Genomic DNA, 14,437 nt, shown 5'->3' with positions numbered 1-14,437 from the left:
GTTTGCTTGTCCTGAGAAACAGATGTCCGGCAGATTCCTTCACCCTGAGATAAGAGGCAGCTCTGCTCTGCCATCCAAGATAAATATTTAACAGGTAGTTTGGTTGATCAGAAACCAACAGTTGCACCTATGACTTCCGTCCACACATCCGACTCAAGAGACAATCGTATTACACAACAACCCCAGTGAGCATCAATTATTTTTCACACACCCAATGAACAAAAAAGTAGTTACAGAGGAGATGGACTTTCTCACTGCTGTTTTCCATAGTCTTATTCTGTGCAAAGCCTTACCCCTATTTTCAAAACGTACGTCCCCTGAAGCAAGTTTATATTTTCAAAAAGGAAAAGAATAAAGTTCATTGTACCCAAAGAAAAAAGACTGACACAATGGGCTTCCTTTCTCCAGTTTACTTTGGACTGGACATCCAGCGAATAAATAGTACCGGGTCTCCCTCTAGCGGTGCTAACAAGAACTTCACGGGTTGTTTATTATTATTGTAGTGGACCCTTGGTTCCAATAAAAAGGCGGAGAAATTCGTACGGGTGCTCAAATTTTATTCTCATACCAGGCACCGTGAAAACTGACGGGAAGACACAGAAAAAAAAAGGAAAAAGGGGGGATTAATGTAAATTAACAAACATTCCACAATTAAACATCACATTCCATGATTCCATCCGTAAACAGAAATATAAAAAGATGCATTTATTAGAGCGCAGTCAGTGACCACTATTAAAATTCTAAATGTATTAATATTAAAAAATAGCAAAAGCAGCATCATTTAATGAAACAGAACATCCCAAAGATTTAAAATACAAATACCTCGTTCCACTACCAAGGGTGCTTGTTTAGAAAGTGTCAGTGATTGATGCCTTCAGGGAACCATCCCGACAATTAATCAAATTTGAAAATAAACAACAACAACCCAAATTAATGTCAAAGAAAGAAAACCCATAAAATAAGTACAATTTTAATTAAGACCCGTCATCAAATTCAAACTTACTTGAATAAAGTTCATGAAACAAACAAAAGAAACGGAGCACAACGCTAAGCCGACCCAAGGGAGACAACAGCTGAGATGCAACAGGTGTGGAGATTACGCAGCAGAATCATCCCCTCCCCTTTCTACCTTTGCATTCTCTGCTAAACCACACTGGCGAAAACTGACCACCAGGTGGCAGTTAAAACAATTTACTGTCATTTACAATTATTATTATGTTAATCGTTGTTGTAATAAGAATGGCATGCAGATGTCGCCAGAGTCATTATTAGTCAGTCAAGGAAAAAAACTAGTAAGTGAATATGCTTAAGAAAAATAAGACAAGGTGAAATGGGCCATGATGAGTCACGCACCAGTCACAGAGCCAGTTCAGCCAGTTAAGCACCGCAGTAACAACCATTTCTGTGAAAGTAGAGACCGACTGAATGATTCAATAAATCACCGCCGTTTAACTAGAAATGAACGTCTGACTTCACGATAAGTAACGCAGTGACTGAATATATTGAGATGATGACGGATATCCCAAGCCACCTATGAATTTGGCAACAACTGACTGAACTCTCCTTCAAACATGTCTGGAGACACGTCCCATCATTGTGGATGAGATGTGTCTTTGTTTCAAGTAGGGTCGAATTGTTGGTCTGTATCAAACAACCAAAACCAACAAGTAGACACAGTACAATTCAAATTCAATTTTAGTAATATAGTGCAATTATTACATAAACAATGGCAAGTAAAATCTCCCCCGGCAGGAGTTATGGTCATAGTCTGAACCAAGAAGATAAAACCAGGATTCATTGGGCTCAGTGAGTGGGTCCAGGGGCAGCAGGCCTCAGTTTCACACATGGATTGGTTACCAAAGAGTGCAGACCTTGAAAATGTTTGAAATTTTATGAAGAAGGCTTTACCAGGGACAATATAAGAAGAACTGGACAAAACCCCTGCAACATCGCGCAGCGGTTTCCTGAAGAGTACTTTTGAAGACCCTTTTTTCTTGTATTGTTTGGCATACATTTGCATTAATGAGCTGAAAGTGTTTAAGTAAGGTAATATTGAATTTTGTTTATTTATATTATCAAACGTTGGGTATTTGTGTAGAATAGTGATTAAAAGCATCTGAGAGGTTTTTTTCTTTTTTATATTTCAGATTCCTACTATATTTTGTCATGAAGACTGAATTTGCATAAACAACCTGCAACAGTCACATAGAAACTCATCTGAGCAACCGGTCCACAGTGACACATCTGGTCTTTCAGTTTTGGATTAACCCTTCAGTGCTGATGGACTTCATTTCTTGCCCCAACAGCAACATTTAGTCATCAAGTTAAACAGCAAAAGCTCCCGCATGCATTTGGATTAATGGTCAATCATGTTAATGGTTTACTTTGCGTATCAAGATCATGCTTCACATCAAAGCTGTTAAACAAGGATTTTACCTCTAAACAGTCATAATGAAACTAAATGATTGTTGTACTTTTGATGTTTGTAAAGATAGCAGAGGTGATGCTGGAGTCCAAACACGTGAATACAAAATTTATTCTAGGTTGTAAAGAGATAGCTGCCTTGTTGATTAATTAACTTGTATTTTTGACTTTATCTTAACTACAACATGAACAATCATTTGCAAGTTTGTTTTCTTTTCTGTTCTATAGCTGTGGAGTAAGCATCCTGCCGGGTGATTTTGTGTCCAAACTCGATTAATAATGTGTCCTTATCTGAAGTCCTGCATGAGTTTCTACCCCAGTCAGCAGTAGTCTCTAATCCGATAGCTCGTGCTCATTCTGGAAAAAGCTCTCATTTAGTATATATTGTTAGATAATTTATTTATAGGCTGATAATCATTTAACATTTTTGACACAAGAAATACTTGGATCTGAGTATCAAAACTAATATTTATCACAGCATGCAGGTCTACTGAGTGGAGTGTAGGTGCGTGTCTGAGTGTATCTGCATGAAGTGTTTCAGACGGGTGCGTCTCCAAGAAATAAAGATAGAATAATAAAGCAGGGGATATTGTACTTTGGTTTATTTTTGTAACCACAGTTAATGAAATTATAACATTACTGTTTAATTCACTTTCACAAAAATGAACATATGCACACAAAATATTCTGTTTGGTTACAATTACTGTCAGTATAAAAGTGTATAAACATCATTGTTTATTAACCTGATTGCAACAAGTGAAAATATAATATGTACATGGAATATTTACTTTAAAAGTGCAGTCTTTCAACATTTCTACAATCACAGTTGGTACATTTTCAAGCTTAGTATCTTAACATCCACATCTCAATAGATTTTATGTTACACATCTTGTACAGTATTTACACATCAGGAAACAGCTTCCAGGTTTCACAGTTCTTCAGTCAGGGACACAGTGGCAGCAGAAATCCCTGATTATTTAGTTAGTGTATCGAAATACATTCAATTGTACATTCAATTGCTATTCACAGCATTTTCAGTCACTCAGCAGTTTACGCTTGCTGCTTTCTGCCTCAAAGTTTTAGAGCTCAGACAGAGATACGCTGCTCCACCGCTGAGGAAGCTTTGATCTCCGTTCGACACAGCGGGCAGGTACCGAACTCCTGCAAGACTTTGGGGAAGCAGTGATGACACAGGCACTTGTGTGCACAAGGCAGTGTGACTGTGGCCTCTTTCGTCAAGCACGCCACACAGCTTTCCCCTGTGACCAGAAGAGAAGATTCATCATTACCAGACAGGAATCACACTGAATGTTTTTATTCCACTGAATGAATCGTAAGCTCCTCTGGGTAACAATCTGAAACTAAAATCAGAGGGTTGGCAGAAGGAACACTTTGTTACCTGGTGGGATGTTGATGATAAGGCTGGAAATGCTGTCTTCACTATGTCCACTAAGACTTGAAACATCAGGATTCCAGCTGTGGTCATAGCCATTATCAGGTATGGTGAGAGATTCAGGTCCAGGTGCAGGGCAGGATTTTTGTGTGCAAAGTTTCCCCTTTTTCTGTGAACCTGCAGCAAAGAGAACAAGACACACAATAATTTCAAAAGATATTCATACATACGTTGACATTATTAGTGTATGTAAACAACAAAGAAGAAAGCATGCAGGGTTTGGATGTAGTAAACATACCCAAGAGGAATATGGAGCTGGCCTGCCCATAGATATCTATCATGAACCAAAGTGGCTTGCTGAGGTCCAGTCCAGTTAACAGTTTGTGCTCCCTGTTGTTCTTATCTGAGAAACGTAAACTGCCACCAGCAGAGACCCAGAACTCCAGTTCTGAACCTGCTTGACAGTAGGATTCAGGCAGAGGAGCGGCCCAGTGGCCGGGGCGTTTGGTGAGGTCAGGGATGGCCATGCTGGGCACCGGCAGATTTCTGTCGGTGGGCGGTAGGCTGGTGAAGCCAACACGCAGGGCACCTTCCCATTTATGCACATTCTCCAGCACTCTCAGACAAATCCTCTCCCGGATCCCCACAGGACGGTTGCTGAACACCATGCCATTCCTGAACGTGTTTCCAGCCCTCTTAGCGAGTCGACATCCCTGGCTCAGCTGGATTTTTTCTCCCACGGCCTGATTGTGGAAGGCCAGAGGGCCGAGGCAATGTGAGCTGCAAATATGCTGCATATCTGTCCCAGGAACTGGTGGAAAAGAACAAAAACAAAAACTGCACTGAGTCTTCATGTACATGACCTGTGTTCATACTTTAGGCTTCTTCAACATTAAATCATGCAAGCTTGCTTTGGGGGATATATTATGGTCACATTGTCAATATTTACTCCTAATTTTAGTTTGGTTTATAATACTTTTTTATCTCCCTCAAGTTTATTACATGCCTCGTGACAAAAAGCTTTCAAGTTTTTGTTTCTGTTTGCTTCTTAACAGTCATATGTTGTGCTGGCATGAAGCCTGTGACTGTTAATTGGGTTTGAAGAGTCTCCTTCATGTCTTCCCTAACAATGACTGGAAAAAAGTCACAGCCCTAACAAAGAAAAAAGTCTGCTTTCTTCGGGATGATTCTTTGTTTTAAATTTTATAAGAAAATAAAAAAATGCACCAAAATTGCTCAAGCTGTTTAAAAGAATGTGTCATCTTTAACTGTATGTCTCATGAGATCATTTTGCAATCAAGTAACTATTCATGGTACAAAAAATTCCACTGTTGAGCTGCTGCAACATCCAGGTGTGACTTATATACAACTTTTTTGTCTCCCTTCAAATCCTTAGTTGTAAGATGATTGTTTCCAGTAAATCATACAGCTTCCAGATCTCACTTATCTATATCTTAGGTCATAAATCCCTCACTTTGAAGTCTTAGTGAGTAATCTTTGTGACTACTGCTTCTCACCTACGCCGCCTCACTTAGTTTCTCATTGACTGAGAATTATGATTTCTATCTTAAATGACTTTACTACATATTCGCAGTCCACAATTATACTACACTAAGATAAAATAATGTAGTTTTGTTATTGAAAGATACAACTTGTCGACCAGCTTGATGTTTTGCATCTTAATGAAACCCGGCATGTTTTAGTTCAGAAATCCCCGTAGTGTTATTTAAAGCAGAATAAGAAATAAGTATAAATAACAATATAGCGCCATAAATATCTTACCTGGGTTCTCGTTTGAGTCGAAGAACTTCATTGTGTCCTGAGTAAAGTTCTGTTCAGGTCTGTCTCTTGGCAGGTTTGTGGTGAAGCGGGAGTGTCTGCTGGCTTTAAGAGGGAGCGCACATGTCATTTGAAAACAGAAAACATCCCTGAATCACATGAACAACGGAGGAGGGACCGGAGAGGGCGGAACCAAACTTTGGAAATTTTCCTTAAGTTGAGATAATGATGGATGTTTGCCAACATATTTCGTTTTGTACTGAATCCGTGCACCTTTACTCTATCACTTTCACATTCATTATTTCTCACTGGCATGTGATATAGGCTACAATATGCTGAAAAGTTAAACCTATAATACCAGATGGACCATGAAAATGAATGGTTTTTAATAGAAAATGAAGGGTATTTTTTAATTTCAGTAGCCTATAAACACTTCAAATGAAAAAAAACAAACATATTTGCCGTGCATTATTTCATATGCCAGGCTTTAATGGGTTTATGCCGCGTTCCATTTGTCCTCGGAAGTGGGGATTTCCTAGTTCCCAGTCGGATTTTTCAACTGGAACGCCCCTCGAAGTGGGATTTCCCACTGGGAAAGTGGGAGAGTCTTCACCACCCCCGAGTTCACATTCCAACATGGCTGCCCCGGTTGTAAACAGTAGAAGAGAGCTCTGTAAAAATTCGTAACACTTCATTCTAGTTTTGGTCACACTAAATCAGTCGTATACAAGTATTGTTCGGCATATATATGCTGCTATAGTGTAATTTACATTTTTCATGTGGTATATGCGAACTACAAACTTGTTTTCCTACTTTGTAACTGGAACGCTGATAACTCGGCTCTGACGCCATTCCCAGTTCCCAGTTCCGACTTCCGAGCTAAATGGAACGCAGCATAAAGGCTCCAGTTGCCGGTTATGTACATTCATGTGTAACTGGCAAACACTTCTTAGTTTTTGGTCCATATTTTTCCTCACTTGAGTTGTAGCACAATAGCGCTGTGATTTTTTTCATATTTTACCTGAAACTCCCCACTTCACCATGTTTACATGATTCCGACACGTCTTTAAATGCAGAGTGCCCCAATTTTTTACCAAACAAGTATTAGACCAGAAAAAGAATCAGATTCTTGGAGAAACATAATGGAAAATCCCCGAATATCAAACCCCCGAATCACTGCAGGTCCTGAGAAGCGTTTAAATCTTTAAGTGATGACAAACTGTAAGTGTACATCATTTAAAATGCTCCTCCTTCCGAAAGCAGGAATGAATAAGTCCTGAAATCAGTCCTGATTGGCTCAGCCCTCCGCACGTGACTGCGTGGTGCCGTGGCAGGAAATCCCTGAATGAAAATATCATCCTTGGAAATTTACTTGAATGTCCTGCAACCGAAAGCAACATCCATGAGAATTTTCCCTAAAATCCCCATATCTTGTCAAACCCCCTGTTCAAATATAAACCACGAGATAACAGCACTGGCTTGTTTACACATACGCACACACTCACACACTCACTGGAGCACAGTTCTGGGTTTTGTTTTCATACAGGCAGCTACTTTTACTTTTCATATATTTTATACAAAACTGTTTCATCCAGAGTGCATAGAGTATTTGACAGGATGAAGTCTTTTTAAACACAGTATTTTTACTTTTTTTAATTTTCAAAGATGAAAACTCCTGGTTCATGGTTCATGTACTCTCATGTACCTTATGTGCTCTTAAGAGATTTTTAATCTCAATGGGTTTCTTTTCCTGGTTAAATAAAGGTTAAATAAAAAAAATGTATGTGGGAGTTGGAACCATGGATGTATTATTTAAAACCGGTTGGAACGCCTAGAGTCCACATCACGTGACTTAAAAGAAGCGAGATAAACTGCTGGAAATGCTCCACTTCAATGAATACTGCAATCTGCCATAAAAAGAAACCAGTGCTGTAATTATGTGCAACGACTGCATGCACGTGCTGTACATTTGACCATTACTCACACCGGATCTGTTACTAACTTTTATTGTTTAAATGTCATTAGATTGCAGTTGAGCTTATAAAGGTTTTATGTCCGTGATAAGTGTTGACTGCAATACTGAAACTAAAAGGATCTCTTGCGAAATGAATCAGATGGTAAACATAACTCTGGACTCAATGTAGAGACGGATCCCATTAAGTCCAATAGTTATTTTTTTTAATTGTTGTTTTAAGAGCTTTAAATGGCCCAGGGTCAGCACACACTCCTGCTCTCATTCTCAAATCATTGAAGAAGGATTTTTACTCTGAAACAGTGTTTCTGGGATATATGAGTAAAGCATTGTGTACCTTTGAAAACTAATCTAAAATAGACAGTGAGCACAAGCGCAGCTCCAGGCTGCACAAAACAGGACTTTGAGAGGAAAAGGACAGATGGTGTGTTAAAAGATGTGTCATGACCACCTCAGTCACAACAGCCTCACAGAACTCGTTCAGAAGAAAATGACAGGAGAGTTTCAACCACGCATCCCAAACACTGGGAATTTCTTCACATTGCATTTGGAGGAAATCAAGCAAGTTTTTTTTTTTTAAAGATCCACTGCAAGGACAATTTTTCCAGAACTGTGATTATAGCCAAAAGTGGAGCATTCAAGTACTGTTTTACTTGTGTTTACACTGACCTGCATTATTTTCTTAAGGACTACTCTTTCTGTAAACCAAATGTATTTGAAGCAATGCAAATTGTTTTCATTTTATTTTTCATGTTATTAAATTTTATGATTTGTTTTATTTTAAAATCATGCAAATTATGTTTAAAGCAAAATCAAAAATGCTCCCTGACCCAATACAGAGGTTCTTTTCAATTCAGGAGACTCGTTACAATCTTAGAGGTGTCTGCAATTTCACAGTACAAATAGCTAAAAAAGGTATGAAAAGGAGATGTGTCTCCATTACTGGAGTTAAATTCTGGAATGTTGCCAACATAAATTTAAAAACATGTCATTCTTTTGTTGTATTTAAGAAAATGGTTTGTAAAGCTATTTTTGAAGCTTATAAGTGTAATTGACCATCTAAAAATGTTTCTTTGCTTTTCTATTGTTTCTTTGCCTTTTGTTGTTTCTTTGCTTTTCTATTCTCTTTTTGGTTTTCTGGAGGTCGGTAGCCAAAAATAGAAAGTTGGTAATATAGGATAGGCTTTTATAAGCATTTTGCTTCAGCCTATGCCTCTTCAGTTATTGTTCAACACATTTTTTTTTTTAAATGTTAATGCTGTGTACAATGTTTTTTTGGTGTTGTTTTGTGTTGCAATGACTGAATAAACTTCATTCATTCATTCATTTATTTGTCATTCTTGTTTTCTAAAACTCAGCTCTGTGACTATTTTTATAGTTGTTGATGAATGCCGTAGTGCTATAAAGTGAGCGGTCATAAGAGAAATAAGAGTCATAAGAGAAAGCCAGAATGGGTGTAGCAACCTCGTTGCCACTGGGGCCGACCGACAGGACAGAGGACACAGGGTTTCAAGGAGGAATTGTTTTATTTCACCCCACACACGTGCAGTCTCCCTCAGCAGCTTCCTCCAGCAGCCGCCTCCCTCTGGAGTGCAGCTGCTCCTTATCAAGGCAGGCAGGGTGGAGAGGTTGATTGGACATACCTGATCTCATCTCCTGAGTGGCTGCTCCTCCACCCTGCCACAATGGGACTTTACTCAGTGTTCATTTTATCCTATTAATTTTTGCAAATAGGCAAGGGAAAGTTAAACATAGCTGCACAATGTTTCCAAAAACTGACCAAATGAAATTGAAATAGGTTTTTTTAACATGAAAAAAACTCCTTTGTCCCACTTTAACTAGTGAGCAAAACCGTTTGATTTATTTGTACCTTTGGATGGTTCAGTATACGGAATATTTAACTATTTAACAGAGGATGGCCCTTGGACTGATTATGTGTAAGTGGATATTTCGAAATACACAACTGGAGCTCAAGGAAAAAAAAGCTATATATTGTATATTTTTCACCTCCTATTCCTCTCCTCTGTGTACTTCACCAGTAACACACTTGGTCAGACATGGCAGGCCATCAGAAAATCTACTTGTTCCCACTCCACCTGTTCAAAAAACTATTAATCTGCTGCTGTCCAATAAAAGGCTTGGCTCTCAACGCAGAGCCAATAGAAAGGGATTAAAGCTGGGAGACCCAGGCCAATCCAAGGCTGCATTCTAATGCGGAGTATCTTTATCAAGGTGCCAGTCCATTTCCAGATACTGCTTATTTATGATTTCTGAGCAGAGAGCCTGCAGGAGGCATGAGTCTGTAGGAGAACAACAAAAACTGTGTCCAAAGGGCTCACCCAAGACTACAGACATGGAGCTATCACATGCTGAACTGTGGATAACTGCGTTGTGGTGCATGTGGTAGAAACTTCGACTGACTTCAGGGGACTTTGTTGAGACTGCTACTTCTGTACTTATTTTTTGAGAATTTAGGGACGGAGGGTGCGGTCCCAAATCCAGACACCGCTCGAGGCTGACAAGATTCCCTCTTTGGCCATCAAAGGTCTTTTCCAAATTGGAGCATTTTGGATGCGTTGCTGATAATTTGGGGGAGAGTTAAAAGTACTTCCCATGGATCCAAACATCCAGGGGTCTTTCTTGTTCAACAACAACCTGAACCAATTCCCCTCAGACCTGAAGGCACCCGTGTGCCAGTACTCAGTGCCCAACTCTTTCTACAAGCTCAACCCAGGCCTCAACAGCCAGCTGCAGCCAGGGACACCTCACGGCATCAGCGACATCCTGAGCCGCTCCATGGTCGGGGTGGGCTCCACGGGCACCACCACTCTGCTGTCTGGATACTCCTCCATGGGTGGATTCGGCCCCTCCGTTACCAGCACGTCCATGTACTACAACCGAGACTACAACCCCTCGCTGGGCGGCTTCTCCAAGCTCGGGGCAGAGTGCCCGATGAAGGGTCGCAGCATGAGCTGTTGGGCAGAGAGCAGCTGCGACTGGAGAGGAGGAAGGCAGCAGTGCACCAACAGTGAGTCTAAATGCCGCAGACCATCTCAGCATCCAGCTCATCAGCTCAGCACAACTTCACCGTGTTTGTCTGTGCGGACTCAACTAAAAGCGTTACACTTCACCATCATGGCAAGGCTGTCCAGGAAAGAAGCATTTTAGTGAATCACCCAGATTCAGGGAGGATGTAATGAGGATATAAGGTCAAATATGTATCAGAGGATTCATATTTGACTTGACCAAAATATTTGTGCTCGTAGAATTGGATTTATTTGCATTTGAAATATTGAATCAAATGTTTTAAACATGCTTTTATGAATCATATATATTTATTAGTATAGACACTATGAATTGTAACTTTTTAAAGTCCAAGCACAACTGAGCAACAAATGTCTTATTTTAATTTTATCTGCTTACACACTTGAAAGTGATGCAACTATTACAACAAGTTGTCATCCTGAAGTGGCAGAGTTTAAAATCTGTTTTAATAAACGGTCTCATAGAAAACCATTAATGCCTGTAACTTATCCTGCTTTGTTAATTCATTTCAAGGCACAGGTTCTCTGGGAGAAATACCCAGCAGGAAGAAACACACCAGACCAACATTCAGTGGGCATCAGATATTTGCTCTGGAGAAAACCTTCGAGCAGACCAAGTACTTGGCTGGACCAGAGAGAGCAAGGTTGGCTTATTCTCTCGGAATGACTGAATCACAAGTTAAGGTGAGGTTTACGGACTATTACCAAAATATCAAAAACAGTATTTTTTTTTTTTAACCAGCACAGTACACCATGCAGGTCTTGTTTTCAGAGATGCAACACTGAACATGACTTACAAGTGCAATAATTTAAGTTATTTCAAAAGGATGATATTCGAGTAAAAAGCAGGACAGGGACCACACTGCAAAAACTAAAAATCTTAACAAGAATATTTGTCTTATTTCTAGTTAAAATGTCTAATTTTTAGTCAAAAAAATCTCATTACACTTGAGACAAGACTCAAAAAACAACAATTTTCACCCTTTTCAAGTAGATTTTCACTTAAAATAAGTAGAAAAATCTGCCAGTGGAACAAGATTTTTTTGCTTGTAATGAGAAGATAAATCTTGTCCCACTGGGAGATATTTCTACTTATTTCAAGTGAAAATTGTCAAATAACAAGTTGTTTTAAGTGTAATGAGATTTTTTGACAACAAATTTGACATTTTAACTAGAAATAAGGCAAATATTCCTGGTAAGATTTTGAGTTTTTGCAGTGCAGCACCTTCTTACAATCATGCATTAAAAGAAAAAAAAAACTGGGTCACGGGAAATGTTCTGTCTTTTCCTATAATCCCTGCAAACAAGACGCATTTGTTAAGCAACACGTCTTCCAACATGACTAAAGGTTGATTTATGGTTCCGCGTTACACCAACGCAGAGCCTACGCCGTAGGGTACCGCGGCGACGCATACCCTACGCCGTAGGCTACGCCGTCGATTTAACGCGGAACCATAAATCAGGCTTAACACACACACACACACACACTGTGCGTCAGGTGTGGTTCCAGAACCGGCGCACCAAGTGGAGGAAGAAGAGCGCGTCTGAGCCGAGCTCCACGCAGGCCAGCTGCGCGGGCCAGGCCGGGGAGGCCTCGGACAACGAGGTGGAGGACGAGGAGTACAACAAGCCCCTGGACCCCGACTCTGACGACGACAAGATCCGCCTGCTGCTGCGCAAGCACCGCCGGGCTTTCTCCGTGCTGCGCCTCGGGCCGCACCCCGTCTGAAGCCCTTCATTCACGCACATTCACGCACACTCACGCAGACACGCACCTACACGCTGCTCGGTAGACCCGCATGCTGTCATAAATAATTAGTTTTGAATACAGAGTTTAATCAGCAAGCAGTTGCGCATGCGCAAAACGGTAGACTTGGGGAATTAAGTTTAAAATGCTTATTTTAAAATTAAACCAGAACCAGACTCCAGGCAGAAACTGGTAAAACATCTGTGATAACTGTGAATGTGAGAGAGGACTGAGACCGTCACAGATGTATTTTTTGAGTAGGTGAAGCTCTATTTGAATAAACATGAAGCTATGAAAACATGTGACATGTGTAGGAAAAAATTATTTGAATAGATCAGTGAACATAACATTCCTGGTTTCCTTGTGAAGAGTGAGGAGCAATCAAGTAAACAGCAAATCTTCGTGATATACATTGAGGTAAAATGTAAAGAAACTAAGGTCAAACATTTCTAACATTCTTGGTACACAAATAAGACATTCCCTGACAGTGTTTATGGTTCATGTCAGGCCTCAAGTACATTCTTATTTGCTTTTTAAAGGTGTCAGTGAATTATGTGTTTTAATCTGCTAATTATACTCTGAGCAAATGAGAATTTTGTTCTTATTTAAATGTTACAGCTTTTTTTTCCATTGTTTTCAACTTGGTTTTGAAGTACACTGTAGAAGTATTCATGAGAATGATGTAGAAAAAAAACCCACCCAAAACTGTGAATAATAAATTATTGTGTTATTTATCAGAGCTGATGTGGTTGTTTTTTTTAGATTAAAAATAAAACTGCAGTGGTTCAGGCTCTGTTGGCGTGTTTGCAGCCAAGTGACAGTTGAAATTGAAATGGTGACCAAAAGAGCACAAAATCTGGGTAGAAGGTTAGAGGTCAAATCTTGGGTGATTTACTGGTGTGGGATGGCTTAATTAGAGAAAATGACCCCTGCAACCCACTCTGATATAAAATCAATATCAGCAAACTGGCTGGTTCACGATTTAGTCTCAGCGACTTTGGCCTCCGTACAGTTGTCTGACAAAAGGGCAAATGATCCTTAACAGGAAAAGAAAAACAAGGGAAAGGAATGCTGCAGAGGAAGATCTGCATGATATGAATCTCACTGTGACTGTAGTAGTGCAGTTTTACCATCACGTAAATGTGCATTCAGTCCATTGGATTTCATGCTTTAGTACCCATCCACGATGCTCTTGAAATCTTTCTTGTGTTGATCTGTTTTAAGTGAAACCGCTGAATCACTGTAAAATGACCCAGCAATAAAGGTGAGAATCAGTCACAAATTCAGCAGGCTGCTGAACGGATGGAGATTTTCCAATCTGAACAAAAAGTCTTGCACAGAAAGCTCATTCCAGCTTTTGGAGGGCAGACTCATGCCCTTCTTTATATAAGATGCTATCGTTCATCTGCCATATAATGAGGGCAGCTAACGATGGATGAATCTTGAACTACAGAAGCTGAAAGCACAACAAACATACTGTACAGAACTACAGAGCTGCAGAAAAGTCAGCACTATTCTCGTCTTTGTGGCTGAACATAAAATAAAACAATTCAAAACAGTTGTACTAATATATTTTCCAGTAAAGGTTTGCGTCACTCTGCTTTGAAACCAGAAACCCTGTGGTTAGGTTACCTGATATTTCAGGTTTATGAACGCTCGTGTGGGAATCGGCAGTTGAGCTTTCAGTTAGAAAGTGTGCTTTAATTAGAAACATCACGTTCATGCTGCATTTCCCCAGAAGCAAAACAAAGCAACGACACTGCAACACGGTGTGAGGACAACATTTTATTTACAAAAGTGAAATAAGACAATGATCTAATTAGTGTTTAACGCAAACTAATCCAAAAATAATACTGGCCTTGCCACCAACTCCACTCCCAGCAACAATATACCATATTACAAACGGTTTAAATCTTCACTTACATGTGCATTGTGTCTTATGGTGAGGCTACAATCCAACTGTACAAAAAATGCTGCTGAAATTAAAACTTAATATGATTGATTATGAACAAATACATGCATGCTGATATAAATATAGGGAGTGTACTTTTTCATCAGGTGTTCCATCACAAAGCCCT

The 14,437-nt window shown here is 39.8% G+C and overlaps 2 protein-coding genes across 2 annotated transcripts; one reads left to right on the top strand and one right to left on the bottom strand.

The window, feature by feature from the left end:
- Positions 1-3,024: 3,024 nt before the first annotated feature.
- LOC133451013 (E3 ubiquitin-protein ligase NEURL3-like) lies at positions 3,025-5,909 on the bottom strand. Its single transcript, XM_061729934.1, has 4 exons — positions 5,600-5,909; positions 4,116-4,628; positions 3,824-3,994; positions 3,025-3,683 (listed from the first exon to the last, which is right to left on the bottom strand). The coding sequence occupies exons 1-4, from the start codon at positions 5,724-5,726 to the stop codon at positions 3,511-3,513; spliced, it is 984 nt and encodes a 327-aa protein (XP_061585918.1). The 5' UTR covers positions 5,727-5,909; the 3' UTR covers positions 3,025-3,510.
- Positions 5,910-10,181: 4,272 nt separating this feature from the next.
- On the top strand, positions 10,182-12,970 carry nkx6.3 (NK6 homeobox 3). Its single transcript, XM_061729933.1, has 3 exons — positions 10,182-10,596; positions 11,127-11,296; positions 12,111-12,970. Exons 1-3 carry the CDS (start codon positions 10,182-10,184, stop codon positions 12,339-12,341), a joined length of 816 nt encoding a protein of 271 aa, XP_061585917.1. The 3' UTR covers positions 12,342-12,970.
- Positions 12,971-14,437: the final 1,467 nt, after the last annotated feature.

Source organism: Cololabis saira, chromosome 9, assembly GCF_033807715.1.
Source record: "Cololabis saira isolate AMF1-May2022 chromosome 9, fColSai1.1, whole genome shotgun sequence".
NCBI lineage: Eukaryota > Metazoa > Chordata > Actinopteri > Beloniformes > Belonidae > Cololabis > Cololabis saira.
This window is presented reverse-complemented; position numbering and strand designations above follow the sequence as displayed.